Source organism: Salvelinus fontinalis, chromosome 40 (assembly GCF_029448725.1).
Source record: "Salvelinus fontinalis isolate EN_2023a chromosome 40, ASM2944872v1, whole genome shotgun sequence".
In the NCBI taxonomy this organism is placed as follows: domain Eukaryota; kingdom Metazoa; phylum Chordata; class Actinopteri; order Salmoniformes; family Salmonidae; genus Salvelinus; species Salvelinus fontinalis.
In genome coordinates, this window is record NC_074704.1 from 24,246,223 (window position 1) to 24,263,406 (window position 17,184).

At 42.4% G+C, this 17,184-nt stretch overlaps 1 protein-coding gene and 1 pseudogene across 1 annotated transcript; one reads left to right on the forward strand and one right to left on the reverse strand.

Annotated features, from left to right (window-relative positions):
• Nucleotides 1-60: 60 nt before the first annotated feature.
• LOC129839608 (ESF1 homolog) lies at nt 61-10,737 on the forward strand (annotated as a pseudogene).
• On the reverse strand, nt 10,728-16,908 carry btbd3a (BTB (POZ) domain containing 3a). Its single transcript, XM_055906404.1, has 4 exons — nt 13,582-16,908; nt 13,294-13,384; nt 12,850-12,968; nt 10,728-12,635 (listed from the first exon to the last, which is right to left on the reverse strand). Exons 1-4 carry the CDS (start codon nt 13,728-13,730, stop codon nt 11,603-11,605), a joined length of 1,392 nt encoding a protein of 463 aa, XP_055762379.1. The 5' UTR covers nt 13,731-16,908; the 3' UTR covers nt 10,728-11,602.
• Nucleotides 16,909-17,184: the final 276 nt, after the last annotated feature.

Below are 17,184 nucleotides of genomic sequence, written 5' to 3' on the forward strand. Positions count from 1 at the left end.
TTTCCAGTCATCCACATTGAATGACCTCGACTCAGTGGACAAACATAAAACATGGAACTGTTTTTTCCTTCGTTTGATAGAAAATGTGGAACTGGATTTCAGTCTGTCCGCCTCTTCTTGTTGTAAAGGCTAATGCATATAGTGCGGATTTCATTTTAAAGCTCAAATGATACATTTATATTGGTAAATGTATGTATTGAATTTGAATACATGATGTATTGAATATGGACTGAATTGTGGTTTTGTACTGCCTGGCATGCCTTATGTACTGAATATGGACTGAACTGTGGTTTTGTACTGCCTGGTTTGCCGTATGCAAAAAGGGGCGGGACAAGAAAAAGGTCACGAAAGTGGTGCATGTTGGGAGATCACGTGGGTAGCGGTACAATTTCTTCGGAAAAGTTGTTTTTGTAAGCCTCTATTCACCAAAATACGTTTGCACGCGTTATCTCTGCCAATTACTTCTGTTTACACTTTGAATTGTGTTCTTTATGCTAACTGCAGCTCTTGGAATGGCCCTCCTCAAGTGTTGTTTACATGTTTTACTCATGTATCTAACGTGTTAGCTTGCTTGCTTGCTAACCCATGCAATAAAACACTCACTTGTTAGAGTAGTATGCGCCCAGGGCAATATTGCACATTGGTGCAGTGTACCTACTACGACTAATAGAGAGTAGGAATTAGCTTATGTCCCGAGTGGCGCAGCGGTCTAAGGCACTACAGTCCCTGTAGGGCCCATAGAGAATGATAGAGGCCTCTAGTGGCCAAAAGGTCATTTTTAGCATGGGAAGCGCCTTTGAGGGCTTCCACCATTTTAATGTAGTCAACTGGGTGGGACTTCCAACATCATTGGCTGATCCCTCCTGATGATCCGGTTCGAGGCATGTCCAACTGGGTCATCAGAAGGGATCAGCCAATTGTGAAGAAGAAAATGTACTATTTTAAAGTTGAGATGGCCTCAATGGGGTGGCAGGTAGCTTAGTGGTTAGAGCATTGGGCCAATAACCGTAAAGGTTGCTGGACCAAATCCCCGAGCTGACAAGGTAAAAATCTTTCGTGCTCCTGAACAAGGCAGTTAACCCACTGTTCCCAGGAAGGCCATCATTGTAAATAAAAATGTGTTCTTAACTGACTAGCCTAGTTAAATAAAACATGTTACAATGGTGCTGTCACAGATGCTATAATGTAGGGCGTTCACTTGCTGCTGTACAATGTAGAGAAAAACGAGGCAATTCAAGAGGGTGCTATGAAATTATTGTCAAAATGTGGTTTTCTTTGCACTGTGTCATTATAAATTACATAGAATTAATCATTATGGCAACTGCTCGGCCTCCGACTGCAAGGCACTACAGAGGGTAGTGCGTATGGCCCAGTACATCACTGGGGCCAAGCTTCCTGCCATCCAGGACCTCTGTACCAGGTGGTGTTAGAGGAAGGCCTTAAAAATTGCCAGACTCCAGCCATCCTAGTCATAGACAGTTCTCTCTGCTACAGTACGGGAAGCGGTACTGGAGCGCCAAGTCTAGGTCCAAAAGGCTCCTTAACAGCTTCTGCCCCCCAAGCCATAAGACTCCTGAAGACCTAATCAAATGGCTACCCGTACTATTTGCATTGTCTCCCCACCCCCATTTATTATCCATGCATAGTCACTTTCTCTCAATTACCTCGACTAACCTATGACCCCCGCACATTGACTCTGTACCGGTTGTCCCTGTATATAGACTTGCCACTGTTATTTTATTGTTGCTCTTTAATTAAATTTTTTTTGTATTACATTTTACTTCAGTTTATTATAGTAAATACTTTTACACATATTTTTCTTAACAGCATTGTTGATTAAGGGCTTGTAAGCATTTCACTGTAAGGTCTACCTACACCTGTTGTATTCGGCGCACGTGACAAATAACATTTGATTTGATTAGATTGTTTGCTACAATATTATAACCTTAATATACTTGTGTTGATCAAATAAGAAAGTTAATTTGCTGTGACCATTGCCAGTTTAGACTGTGCCACGCTTGGTTGTATCTCTTCCATATTTGGTGTTGTGAGGAGGTACTATTTGCAGGTATTTCCACTGGTTGGACAAATCAAAATCAACTTGATACATTTTCTCCTCCAGATCCTTGGCTTTCATTGTCTATAACCAAGATCAATCTATGTTGAGAGGGGCTGTTTCTATGGCGATTTAAAGGTAAAGACTCAGAAATACACAATGAAAACAGGAACAGATTATTGTTGTGGAGGGTGGATTTTGAAATTCAGTCTTCTAGCTTTGTAAATAAATATATTTAGTCCCTACTTAGTTTTGTATTTAGCGGATTTCGTTTTTTAAAAGCCCCTGTTTACACTCACCAACCTGCAGCCACTAGTTAGCTTGTCAGTTGACGTTCGAAGTTAGCTCCGTTCTGCCACGGCGCAGCGCCACTGAGTTCTATTGAGCAGTGACCACTTTTTGATCATGCCTGTGATAACATTCCATTCACTCTAAACATTCTAAATTCTCTGAGAAAATCATCGGTATCTTTTTAACCATATATGGTAGAAACATGGGGTTTGGACTTTTATATATACCTTGATTGAATAAATAATTTTATGGGTGAACACCTTATATAGTGGCACAGATACAAAGATGAGTCCTCTATCTATCTCTATGGGGGTGTCAAACTCATTCTATGGTAGGCCTATAATTGTTAAAGTTTTAAATATGTGTTTATTACTTTTATTATTATTTCATTCTCTTCTCTTTTTGACCTGCACTGTTGGAGCTCAGAGCTTAAGAATTTCACTGTACCCTTCAATTACATCTGCGACCCTGTGCACCTGACTAATAAACTCGTCTAATCTAGAGTCTGATGGTTTTTGCTAATGTTCTTTACTAATCAATTACCTTAATTCATCAATCAAATACAGGGAGGTGCGAAAACCAGCAGACGCTCAGCCCTCTGTGGCTTGAGTTTAACGGTGACCTAGGAGCAATTCCATGGTAACGGAATTACGTTGAGACTTTGGTATACATTTTTCACTTCAAAATGTATAACAAACAAAAACCATTTGATAATAAAAGTTTAAGAAATCATATCACATATAATTTCCACTGAACATTTTACAAGAACAACTGTGTAGATTCAAAGTTTGGTAACAGAATAAAACTGAGGAAGATTTTACTGTAATTCTGTAACCAAACTTTGCATCTGCAAAATGTTTTCAGTAAATGTTTTTATTTTTTAATTGTGTACATTTTTCAAAGTAATCATTGTGCATAGTTTATGCTTTGAAATCAATGCTTTTTGTTTAGCATACACTTTAAAGTGAAAAATAGGAGACTCCGCATAATTCCGTTACCATGGAATTGTCCCTAGCTAGTTACTTTCATATATTTCTTTAGTGGATATCAATAGACTGGAGCAAATCTACCATCTCTTACTGTAGTTAGAGTAGCTCGCTAGAGATTTTACATTTTTTATTTATTTTTATTTTTATTTATTTCACCTTTATTTAACCAGGTAGGCAAATTGAGAACACGTTCTCATTTACAATTGCGACCTGGCCAAGATAAAGCAAAGCAGTTCGACACATACAACAACACATAGTTACACACGGAGTAAAACAAACATACAGTCAATAATACAGTGAAAAATAAGTCTATATACAATATGAGCAAGTGAGGTGAGATAAGGGAGGTGAAGGCAAACAAAGTATATATATAAATAAATAAAAATATAAAAAGGCCATGGTGGCGAAGTAAACACAATATAGCAAGTAAAAAAAAGTAAAAAAAGTAGAGATAGTAGAGATAGAAAAAAGTAGAGATAGAAATAATGGGGTGCAAAGGAGCAAAATAAAGAAATAAATAAATACAGTAGGTAAAGAGGTAGTTGTTTGGGCTAAATTATAGATGGGCTATGTACAGGTGCAGTAATCTATGAGCTGCTCTGACAGCTGGTGCTTAAAGCTAGTGAGGGAGATAAGTGTTTCCAGTTTCAGAGATTTTTGTAGTTCGTTCCAGTCATTGGCAGCAGAGAACTGGAAGGAGAGGCGGCCAAAGGAAGAATTGGTTTTGGGGGTGACCAGAGAGATATACCTGCTGGAGCGCGTGCTACAGGTAGGTGCTGCTATGGTGACCAGCGAGCTGAGATAAGGGGGGACTTTACCTAGCAGGGTCTTGTAGATTGTCACGAACCGGCTCAAAGCCCGTAACAAAAGGGAGACACGTGGAGATAAGAAGTAACAAAATATATATTTATTAAATAAAGAAACTATGTATAATATACAATGGTGTGTGTAATCAGTAATCAGTAGTGTAAGTGAATGTTTTGCATGGATGAATGTGATAATGCAAGGTGTTGAAAGATGCTAAAACAAACAACCAAAAAGCACAACCAAACGCAACAAAATCTATCAAAGTGTCTGTATGGAGAGAGTCTCCTTGATGAATGGGGAAGTTGTGATTTTATCCTGGGAGAGTGGGCCCAGGTGTTTCCCATGTAGCTGACGACCCTCCCAACTCCGCCCACCGGCATCCTAATAGGGAAACAAGAGCAAAGAGAGAGAAACCGGTAGACAGAGTGGGAGGGTCGTCACAAGATGACCTGGAGCCAGTGGGTTTGACGACGAGTATGAAGCGAGGGCCAGCCAACGAGAGTGTACAGGTCGCAGTGGTGGGTAGTATATGGGGCTTTGGTGACAAAACGGATGGCACTGTGATAGACTGCATCCAATTTATGGAGTAGGGTTTTGGAGGCTATTTTGTAAATGACATCACCGAAGTCGAGGATTGGTAGGATGGTCAGTTTTACAAGGGTATGTTTGGCAGCATGAGTGAAGGATGCTTTGTTGCGGAATAGGAAGCCGATTCTAGATTTAACTTTGGATTGGAGATGTTTGATGTGAGTCTGGAAGGAGAGTTTACAGTCTAACCAGACACCTAGGTATTTGTAGTTGTCCACATATTCTAAGTCAGAGCCGTCCAGAGTAGTGATGTTGGACAGGCGGGCAGGTGCAGGCAGCGATCGGTTGAAGAGCATGCATTTAGTTTTACTTGTATTTAAGAGCAAATGGAGGCCACGGAAGGAGAGTTGTATGGCATTGAAGCTCGCCTGGAGGGTTTATGCGCTTCAAAAGTAAATAGCGGAAGGCTGCAGTACTAGCTTCTGATCTGCAGTATTGAATACTTCTAGTCAGTTCAGTTTGGATATCAATAGATCTGCATAATCAGAATTGAGTACTGAGCACAAGAATTGCTCTAATAAGCTTACATGTGAGGTAGGCTGTTCTTGGTTGTTACGACAAGTATGATAGTATTAGTAAGTAAGAGGGTAGTGTGTATGTAGAAAGGATAATAACTCATATTGTTTTCTTTCTTAATCTCTGATCTTGTGCAACATTACCTTCCATGTTATCTAATAACTTCCATTGACAAACTGTCTGTCCTCTCTACAGATACTCCTCCGACGACTTAGTCATCATGGCTTCCGAAAAGGGCCAAAGCGGCGATGACCACTTCCAAAAAGTGAAAAGGGACCCACGCTTCTGGGAAATGCCAGAGAAAGAGCACAAAATCAAGATTGACAAGCGCTTCCAGTCGATGTTCCACGGCGATCACTTCAAGCTCAAGTACACGGTCGACAAACGCGGCCGACCCGTCAACCACACCTCCTCCGAGGACCTGAAACGTTTCTACAATCTCTCTGACTCTGAGGAGGAAAAGGAGGATGGAAAGGATAAAGAGAAGAAAAAGAAGACAAAAGCAAAGTTGGACTCTGGGGAGGGAGAAGTTAAGGTAGTGGATGAGCCCAAAAAGCCTCTGAAGAAAGGAAAAGATTCACAGTCCATAAAGAGTGGACCTAAAGGAGACCAGCCTATCAGAGGAGTCAGACTGTGTGAGGAGGGTAAGTAGAAGAGGGGACCTTATTGTATGACCTTATGACCCATAACATCAATTACACCTCAGGGCCTGTGCTAAAGCAAATGTGTTAAAAACAAATGTTTGTAGTTGTATTGTCACGTGCACAAGTACAGTGAAATGCCTTTCTTGAAAGCTTTTTCCCAACAATGCAGTAATCAATATCAGTAGTACTATAAAGTAAAGTAGAACAAAAGCACACAAGACATAAGAAGAAGAGTACAAGAAAGTAAGTAAGCTATATACAGGGTAAGTGCCAATACCATATTTACAATGTCCAGGGGTAGATATAGACCCCTTTCTGTGTTTACAAACATTGTCGCAGGAGGACTATGCGCGCAAGTTGGTGGCAGAACAAGGGGGAGCTCTTATAGAACACCATCAAAAAAAAAACTCTATTTACATGTTGCTTATGAGTGCATTTCACACTACTTTTGGATTGTAATTGGATTTTAAGGCTCGTATGAACGTCCCGCTTAATATAATGTTTGTGTCATCATCGCAAATCAACTGCATTATACTTTAAAAAAACACTTCAACTTCAACCAGTAAAATGGCTCTTTGGCTAGCTGGTCAAATCAAATTTTATTTGTCACATACACATGGTTAGCAGATGTAAATGCGAGTGTAGCGAAATGCTTGCGCTTCTAGTTCCGACAATGCAGCTGTTGCTACAGCCTATATCAATGAGCGTTAGCATTCTAGCTAACAACTGCTGCATCCCAAATAGTTATTTTTGCAAAGATCACAACCAAATATAATCTTAGTGACTGTTCATGCAAGAATCAAAACATCATTGTACGAGTATGAGAACCCCAAAAAGTTATTTTGTGAAGAATACGTCAATCTAAGCTATGTTGAATGGGCGCAGATGGCGATGGCTTTCCGTGACATCAATGTGTCGTGTACTAGAAAAGGCTCTATGTATAGGTATAAGGGGACTAGGCATCAGGATATATGATAAACAGAGTAGCAGCAGCGTATATGGTGATTGTATTTGAGTCAGTATGAATGTGTGTGTGTGTTATGTTTGTGTGAGCAAATAAAGTATATGTGTGAGTATGTATAGTCCTGTGAGTGTGCATAGTCAGTACAAAAAAATGTGTTAACATTGGGCGATGAGTTGGATTGAAGACATGCATATAGCTCTAGAGATGATGAGGATGGTTTTTCCTTTGACCTGCTTGCTCAGTCCTAGCAAAGCTGCTGCTGCTGCAGCAAAGACTTTATACAGTGCATTCGGAAAGTATTCACACCCCTTCCCTTTTTCCACATTTTGTTACGTTACAGCCTTATTGTAAAATGTATTAAATAAAAAATCCTCAACAATCTACACAAAATTCCCCATAATGACAAAGTGAAAACAGGTTTTCAGAAATTGTTGCGAATGTATAAAAAAAAAAACAGAAACACCTTATTTTTTATATACAGTATATGCTCATACAATCTATGCATTGTTTTGAAGTTTGTTGTTGCCATCAATACATGCCGTTTTTACAGATGACGAAGAGGAAGATGACAAGGTGCCTCGCGTTGAGGGGGACAATGTGGACCAGGCGGCCAGCATCTCAGACGGCAGTGAGGATGACGAAGATGATGACAAAGATGAAGCAGATGTGGAGAGTGACATGGAGAGCGGCTCCGAGGACGAGTCCGGTTCAGAGTTAGACGAGGACAGTGACGGCAGTGGGCCAGATCTGGCCAGGGGGAAAGGCAATGTGGAGACCAGCTCGGACGAGGACGACGATGATGACGTGGAGGCCATCTTGAAACGCGAGGAGGAGATCCAGCACGACTGAGGCGAGGGAGGCCATCTTGAAACGCGAGGAGGAGATCCAGCACGACTGAGGCGAGCTGTGCAAGGACGCGCCGCGGAGCGAGGAGGTGAGGTCTAAGGCTGTGTCTCAATTGTCCAGAGGGACTTCTTCTACTCATTTCCTTTCATCATCTAAAATGACATAAGAAATTGCATGTTCCAATGTTGTCGTTAGTGTCCTACAACATGTAACCCAAAGGCTTGCCGTGTGTAACATGGATTGGGACCGGATGAAAGCCAAGGACCTGCTGGCTCTGTTTAACTCCTTCAAGCCTAAAGGAGGGGTTGTGCTCTCTGTGAAGGTAAGGCTCCATTAATTTGTCTATTGGCTGTCACTCAATTATGATGGATGTGACACTGCTTCACCAGACCAAGTCACAAATGTTGTGTATGTTTAACACTGTGTGTTTGTTTAGATCTACCCCTCAGAGTTTGGGAAGGAGCGGGTTCAGCAGGAACAGACCCAGGGTTCCCCTGGAGCTGATGGCCCTGCCGGAGGATCCAGACAAAGACACAGAGGAGGAGAAGTATGATCTAGCTACCCCATTAACACTTCCCTATCCTCCCTGTATTGTTCAACCAAAAATGAACCAGAGAATTGGTATTTGTGTGTGTGTGTGTGTGTGTGTGTGTGTGTGTGTGTGTGTGTGTGTGTGTGTGTGTGTGTGTGTGTTGTAGGATTTACAGAGAGAAGATGCGGGACTACCAGTTCAAGCGGCTGAAGTACTACTATGCGGTGGTGGAGTGCGGATCGCTCGACACAGCCGCTAAAATCTACCAGGAGTGTGACCGTATTGAGTACGAGAGCAGCTGCTCCATCCTGGACCTCCGGTGAGGAAATAGACAGACACTCATTTATACTGAAGTGTACACTAGTGTAATAGAATGTATAACTTGATAACGTAAAGCATGGTAATGGAGCTGTCCTCAAAAGAGAGGTGGATGTACACAACATCTTATCACTACATAGAATAAAATAATAGCATACATAGTGATGAATCTCATCCTTGCTTAATATATTACCAGTATATCAAGGTATTGCACTAGTACATGCTAACTACTTATTAGCATGATACCATTATCTGTGCTGCTGGTTCATTCTAAACATTAGGATGACGCTATACTCCCATGCTAACTGTTGTGGTGGTCCCTCCCTTCCGTGGGAACAGGTTTATCCCTGATGATGTGACGTTTGACGAGGAGCCAAAGGACTTGGCCACAGACGTGGACCTGTCTGCTTACACCCCCAAGCTCTTCACCTCCACAGCAGCAGCCACGTCAAAGGTTAGGCACACTACGTCTAATAAACTCTTATGGTCATAGCATTAATTTCTCCATGTTCGGTCCCAGGTTTACCACCTGTCAGGTGCATGGATTATCTTGGCAAAATAGAAATGCTCACCAACAAGGATGTAAACAAATTTGTGCCAAAAATGTTAGTGAAATAAGCTTTTTGTGCGTATGGAACATTTCTGGGACCTTTTTTTTCAGCTCGTGAAACATGGGACCAACACTTTACATGTTGCGTTTTATGTTTTTGTTCAGAATAAATAAGTATGAATTGTTCAGATTGAAATTAGTAGATTATTATTTTTTGGGCTGAATTTTGGGATCTCGTACATTTCCCCCTAGTCCTATCATCTTCTTTACTTGAGAAAGGACTGTGGTTATATTTCAGGTTGTTTACAGACTTATTGTGTGTTTTGCACCCCAGGTGGAGTTGACCTGGGACGAGACGGACCACGAGCGTGTCACTGCCATGAACAGGAAGTTCGACAAGGACGAGCTGCTGCAGATGGATTTTAACGCCTACCTGGCCTCCTCCAGCGAAGATGATGAGGATGGAGTGGAGATGGAGAAGGAAGAGGAGCTTCCAGAGGGTAAGAAGAAAACAACACTTGAAGAGATTTTGATTTGCTTTTATAGAATACCTTTCTACCTGTATACCTGAAGAACAAAACCTCACTTTAAGGTTATTGTTCTTTGTGCTGGTAGATTATTGCATATGTTTGCATACACTTGTATTTTGACTTGTTTCCTACCATCGTTTCCCATTGACATCAATGAATGATTTCGTAAAAGTCTCAAATCAGAAGCTTCATGAATTCACTCATTGATATGGGATTTAGGTTAAATTACCTGGAATAAGGTGGAATTGGTACACATACAACTTTGCCAAAGTTCATTAACTTTAAGGACCATTTTTCTGTGGCACAATTTGTTTTACGGTCAAGGCTTTTTTGTAGACTTCAATGAAATCTCAACCCCCCCCCCCCCTCCTCTCTGACTGACAGGTGGACGTGTTTACCTCCCACCTCTACAACTTAGACCCGTCCGACCCGGGCTACAAGAAGACCAAGGCCACCCAGAGCATCCAGGTCGAGAAGCAGCGCCTCAGGGAGGAGCGCCAGCGCGACCAGGAGCTCACAGGCCCCACCCACACAGGTAGTGGGAGCAAAGAAACAGGAAACAATTGCCAGTGGCCAGGCGGTGGCTGAACCCACCAAGAAAATGGACCCCGGACTGTCCATGCTTATCAAGTCTATTAAGAACAAAACAGAGCAGTTTCAAGCACGAAAGAAACAGAAGACAATGTAGGCCTTTCTAACTGGACTATTGGGGACTACGTTTCTGGGTGAAAAGCTATGGACTCTTAACCAGTAGCTATGTGCAGCAGCCTTACGCTACACTATCTCTTTGTGATGAAGAGACTGTTGGTGTGTGTGTGTGAGATGCCTGAGACAAGCCTTACCCACTTTCATTTTGAACTATCACTCTACAAGAGGCCTAATCAGGAACACGAAGTTGAAGATAGTTTGAATGTATAAAATGCTAATTAACATTGAGACACTTGTATAAAACATGTTCTGGGGGACTGCCAACAGTAAATGGTGGTTTCATGGATCTCTGAATAGTATTTATTTGCTCTAAATTATACAAACATGCTCTATAGCCCCAGTCTGAGCCCTTTAAAATACTTATATTAAAAGAAGACACTTCACACAATTTTACAGAACTGGTTCATTTTATTTTTGATCTGCAACAACAGTACACATTCATAGGTCCATTGACACTGTCAAACTCACAGCACGGCGACACTTCATACTGCTTTTCAGAGAAAACAAGGTCAAAAATAAAGTGTATACAAGGAAGCAAGATACAAAAAGGCTGTCCCATTTGAAAAGAGTACCAATAATAGTGCAAACAATAGTTAGCTATATACATACAAGGGCCTAACACTGAGACAGCAACATACTCAAGTATCTTAAACCTCAGCACAGGTTTACATTTCCGTTTGATGTCTATTCTCAGTTTATTAATCGCACAGAAAACCCAAGGGGAAACTTAGAGGTAACAATAGAAAATCTTAGAAATTGCACCATCAAAAATGTTTAAACTATTTCTCATGTTACAAAAATATTTGATTATACCCTAAGTATCCTCTACAGTAACGTCGATTTTTGCACAGGTTGAAAAACCTTATTTTGAAGTTGTAGTGTTTTCCTTAAAATTATAGGAATGGTTGAAGTAAAAACAAAAAAAGCTACCTACAACACTAATAATCTTGTTAAATGAGAACTGTGCGTCATAAACAGTAAAACAAATGAGTAAACAGTTAAATGTGAACAAATGCCTACCCTTCATTTAAAATAAGATTTTTTTTGGTCATATCAACGCAGTCCTACACTAGGTCCGGCATACTCATAAGGCAATTGAATATTGAACTAAATAACCTTCACAATAAATTGGATGTTTGTTTTTTCCAAACCAGGTACACTTTTAAAGCCATAGTTAAGAGATTATGCTTTCTGAACATCCGGAGGAGTGCATTTACTGTGACCGTAAAGAAGGAGTGTTACGTTTCCCTCACGTTCGACAGCTCAAGCGTAAAAGATGAGCTCAGGGATTTGCCCCCCCTGCACACCTGTCCCGTTGGTGCTGTCTGAAGAGCACTGGAACTGGAAAGTGACCTTGCCACACTGCACCTCAGTCATGCCCTCCTGGCCAAAGTAGCTGAGCTCGTTGCCGTCCAGCACTACGCTGGCCGTGTAGAATGTGTCGGGCTCGATCTGCACAGGGTATTCAAACCACACTGGGAATGTGCTGCTGGAGCCATCCGAAAAGTACTTGATGAGGCTCTGGCCCAGCAGCACGCCCTGCCTCTTGAGTTCAATCTTGGCGCTGTACTCTGCTGAGCCACAGCTGGAGCCGTACAGGCCGAAGCCGGCGATGAACACTCGCTTGTCCACGGCGAACTGGATGCTGTCGCAACGGCCCCGGTAGCGCCACTGGTTGCTCCGGTAGGCGCACGACTGGAAGCGGTGGCAACGCTGTGGCGCCAGGCCCTTGCGCGACTTGCTGGCGAACAGCAGCTCAGGCTTCTTGGCGGCCGTGTACCACAGGAAGATGTCATTGGTCTCGTTGAGCGTCAGCACACCCGACTGTGCCGCACCGTTGGCGAAGTCATCCAACGTCATGGTGGGGATGCGGATCAGGTAGATGGCCTTGCCCAGCGCCAGCCGTTTGTTCTCAATGGTGGGCGTCAGGTCCTGGCGCTGGCATTCGGCCTCGGCCCAGCTCAATGCCGCCTCGAACACCACCATCTCCTTGGCGTTGAGCGTCTCGCGGCGCAGGATACTCTCCAGAGTCACCGAGTCGATGTCTGTGAAGCCCTCGGAGCGCAGCGCCAGCTCGGCTTGGGCGTCGATCACCTCCCAGCAGCGCTGCATTAGGTCTGGTTCCTCAAACAGGCAGCTCTGGGATAGCAGCACACAAGCGTTCTTGGCGCTCAGGCTCGTCTCCAGGAAGTTGACGCAGGCCCGAGCCAGGTGGGGCACAATGTACTTCTTGGCGGCGTAGAGCGTAGCCAGGACCGTGTCGGCACACAGGTCGATCTCATCGCAGTAGATGTACCTGCCAGACCAGAGTGGGGAGAGTCAGATGAGAGCTTGACAAGTTCACTTCAACTTCTCATTTATGGGAAGGCTAACTTTATAAGTTCACATGCCCTTGCATTGTCTGCTGCCTATTCAAAGGAAGACATTCTAACCTGAATACGACATTCTGAAATGTACAATGAACACTGGGACTGCATCTAATGAGATGTCAGGAGGCGCCGGCCACTTACTTCAGCATGGCTAGGAACGAGGGAGGCTCCACATCAGGGATACGGATCTCTTCCTTGTCCTCTGCCAGTTCACCATAAAACATGGCGTGGAACACAGAACTCCCCACAGCCAGCACATACTGAGGGACAACATGGAAGATAGGGAGTCACATGAGAAAAAGAAGAGGAGCAAAGAAAAGGGAGCAAGTTATGGTGGGAGGATGGATAAGGGACAGAAGGTGGAGAGAATATACATGTACACATTAATTATGTAAGAAATGTAGAGATTTGCAAAAGGATTTAGCATAAAGAGGCTGGTGTGGAGAAATATCAGCCAATTGCATTTTATTTTACATTTTGGTCATTTAGCAGACGCAACAGATAAATCTGTCTGAACATGTTGTGTTTGGTCTTGCTCAGTTAGTTACTCACATACGTTGGACAGGTTTAAAGATGACTGATTACCTTGTGCCCAGGTACTTGCTGAGTCCCTCCTGGGGGGCCAACGACAAAGTGAACATCTGCCATCAACTCATTGTTGAACATGACTGAATTCCTGTGAAAGCATGAGTCATAGGATTAGCAAACAGTGTCAATGGCATCACATTCAGACTTCAGTATCTGCATGTATGAGCTGGTAGACCCAGGAAATTGGTTTTCTTTGGCCATTTTAAATCTATTCAATGTACACATCGTCTCTCCTCAAAAGGCATTAGATTCCCAATTTAACTACTGCTTACTAGGGTCACCTACCTCTCTCGGATGGTAGGATAGAGCCCTTGCCAGTTGCAGCTGTGAATGGTGTTGTTGTTATTCCGGTTCTGCTCCTGGTATTGCTGCACAGCTGTGTTGGTTGAGGATGCTGGGCCCAGCTTCTTGGTGGGAAAGAGCTCTGCAGCCATCTTCACCCCAATATTTATTGTTAGGGTGATCTCATGGCAGGACGAGGCTGCGATTGTTGGGGCAATCTTTTAAATTGCCTTTATGTGACGATCGTGGCCGAAACTGGAAAGGACAAAAAAAGCTAGCCACTGCAACAACGTTCTAACGTTAGCTAGCGTTTAAAAGTTCGCAAGCTACGCAAGGTAGTCTTACAATACATGCAAAAATACACACGACAAACATCTAGCTATATTCTAGAATTGAAGTTGCTTAAATCGTAGCTTAATTTTAGACGTATTAGCTAGATAGCTACCTGTAGCTAGTTTGCTAACGCTAGCTAACTGTGCTGGACTGCGGTCAAAACCGGCCAGATGTGATACAGGAAGTGGCTAATGAACGCTTGTTTGTTGAATTTGGCAAAACCGGGAAAGGTAGCTAGCTATCCTCTTAACTGTCGCAGTTGACGTCTAGTACCTATCACCAATCGTAACGTGGGCGCCCGACGATTGTATGAGACGTTTCCACATCCAAGTAGCTAGCTAGCTTGCTACAACAGGCCACACACAACTCGAGTGTACACAATACACATCTGCCAGGCACTACTGTTTAGGTGTAATACAAGTTTATACCACCACACTACTGGTGAAGGAGGGCTGTACTCCTGTTTTTTTCTTTGTAGAATACTGAACATGAATCCTTTCAAAACTATTGTTCATTTTTGTGACATTGATAATGAAGAACAATATTCAAGCTGATTGTCACTGAAATATATTGGTGTAGGTATTGAAGTTATTTCAAAAATGTATGTGAGTGTTTCTACTGCCTCTGCCCAGTGTTGTAGTACTCAGTCTTGAGACCACATATTGACTGGCTCGGTGTCGGATACATTTGGTCTCGGACAGTGAGGCTTCATAAATCTCGCCAGGCCCAATATATATACTCCTTTCTTGAAACATGAATATCTTAAAACGCCTTTATATCTATTATAGACATGTTTGCGCACTGGCGAACCTATAGGCAGGCCTTCAGCGTGTGACAGGTTCGAGATTCTTAAAGCAACCGTAATACCAGCGCACACATCTATTGGAGGGTATACGCAGGTATATATTTATTTGTTATTTAACTAGGCAAGTCAGTTAAGAACACGTTCTTATTTACAATGACGGCCTACCCCGGCCAAACCCTAAAACGGACGTCGCTGGGCCAATTGTGCGCCGCCCAATCACCGCCGGGTGTGATACAGCCTGGAATCGAACCAGGGTCTGCAGTGACGCCTCTAGCACAGATGCAGTGCCTAAAACCGCTGCGCCACTCGGGAGCCCTGAAGCCTTATACCCATATTTATTTTCAGTGGTCATTGCTTATACTCACTTCTTAGTCCCTACTGATGCGTATCAAAGTAGCGTGGTGGAGGTATACGATTGATCAATTACTAGTACAATTGTGAAATCATGCACAAAGTAGCCTACACAATCGCAAAGCACGTGAAATATATTCACACAGTCTAGTCCAACGGAATATAATCTGAGCAGCTCTCGACTGGTTTTAACATCGGTAGGGTAAGAAAGACGTTTCAATTCATGTTATCAATTGTCATCAGGGGCGGAGACATGGGAAACCCACAGGGAAACCAAGCCTTGACAGGCCCATCAAATCACATTGATGTGGTTTAAGCATATATTTTTTTCTATAAACATCTATTACTTACCAGAGCAAAAAAAAACATTTAACGTTTAGCACACAAAGTAACCGGTGACCTAAAGTTTAAAGTGGTACTTCAGCGTTTTAACTACTTTGCAGATATGAAACAAACAGACAATCATAATCAGTCAAAAATATCAAATTCCCAGTTTATGCTACAAAATCAACTTTATAAGAGGTTTTAAAAATTGAGTTAAATAGAACCTATGTTCCATAACATACACTAAGCCAATACATTTCTTGGTAGTCCAAAAAATATTGCTATCCGGTTGTAAATCACAGCTGGCCTGGTACATGGTTTTCTGCATCCTGGATGCACTGTTTCAGTTTCAATGACTCAATATTCTGAACAAAAAATGGACAAATGTAACTAAGGCTGGGAATGTCAATACAATCAAACTTGCAAGGGCAATGATCACAAGTCTGTCATAACGTGGCTAATAGGCTGGAGTATCTAGCTAGCTAGCTGCTAGGAGGATGCCATGCCATTGGAGGAGTGACTGACTTTTTCCCCTCATATCGTTTTTCCGGTGGCTATTCACAGCTAGAGGTGCAGGTGTAATTTGGTTAGGTAGCAAGAACTTGAATGACAGCTATACAATTAGCGTATGTCTTGCGTTTGAAAATTCACTCTGGCTATCTACTCCAATTTAGCACAGAACGACTGATGCATTTACAAATGCGCAACACCTGCTGAATATGACAGGGTCAGTAAACATAGGCAAAAAAAGCAATAGTTAGTCAAGCACGCTCTAGATAACATGAAAACAGCCTAACCAGCTCTGCTACGTTGAGTAAAAGGTTCAGAGTGAGGTGTTCTCTCATTTGTGTCTGGAAGTAGCTAGCTAGGAGACTAGCCAGCTATAGCCAGTGAGCTTGGGTGCTTTGCTGGGACAAGCATGCAGGCAAGCTGCAGAAGGATGAGGAGGCTACAGTTCTCCATCATTTATCAGTGCAATTTTGATGGTCAACTAGCTCAAAAAGTTTGAGAAGGTTTATCTAATGTTCCTTTGTTAGATTTTAGCTCATCTTGCTCTGGCTTGCATTATTTGTTTATCTTGTTGTGCATTACTGAGGGAGAGAGAGCCTACCTTGTCTTGGTTGTTTGATCAATAGGACTGTAAAGTTCCAAAATGTAAGAGGACTCCTGTGGTATTTACATATTTGCAGAAATCCATTCAGGTGTAATTTGTGGCTTCTGGCTAATGCATTCTAATTATCTAAAGTCACACTGTTGCAACTGCCTATAAACACAAAGTCCAGTTCAAAATGAATGATGGCAGGCCCATGTGGCAAATGGCTTGTTTGTAGAAAGCTCTGATTGGCAAAAGTGCACCATCTGTGTAGACTCCAGTCCTGGACAAAACAGATGTTTTTATTTGGTTTTATTTACTCAGTCGAAATGTGATTGGTTGATTCCACTGTCACTCCAAATGTTGCTCTAATACAGTTAAATGGCAGATGCCTTTATCTAGCTTCTGATGGCCTAGCTAATGGCTGACTTAGGTAGCTAGATTTATCTCCCCAGAGACCAGCAAAGATTTTTTTTTTTTTTTTTCTTTTTTAGGGGTGGATCAGCTTAGTATTGCGGAAAGAATGTTGCTTCCAATGTAATTGTCTGCATCATTTCCATTCCCCCATATTTTTTTGGGTAAATATATATATCCATACACGTATGCATACATATACACATATATACATACACATACCTATATAGACATACATACCTTTTTAAAGAATATGCCTTTATTATTATTCCCCGCGACCCTACCA

Bases quoted from the DNA above. Each gene is read 5' to 3' on its own strand.
- btbd3a (XM_055906404.1), bottom strand. From the start codon at position 13,730: ATGGCTGCAGAGCTCTTTCCCACCAAGAAGCTGGGCCCAGCATCCTCA. The intron at 13,385-13,581 runs GTAGGTGACCCT...ATGCTTTCACAG, and splicing joins TATCCTACCATCCGAGAGAG to GAATTCAGTCATGTTCAACA. The intron at 12,636-12,849 runs GTAAGTGGCCGG...CTGGTCTGGCAG, and splicing joins TCGTTCCTAGCCATGCTGAA to GTACATCTACTGCGATGAGA.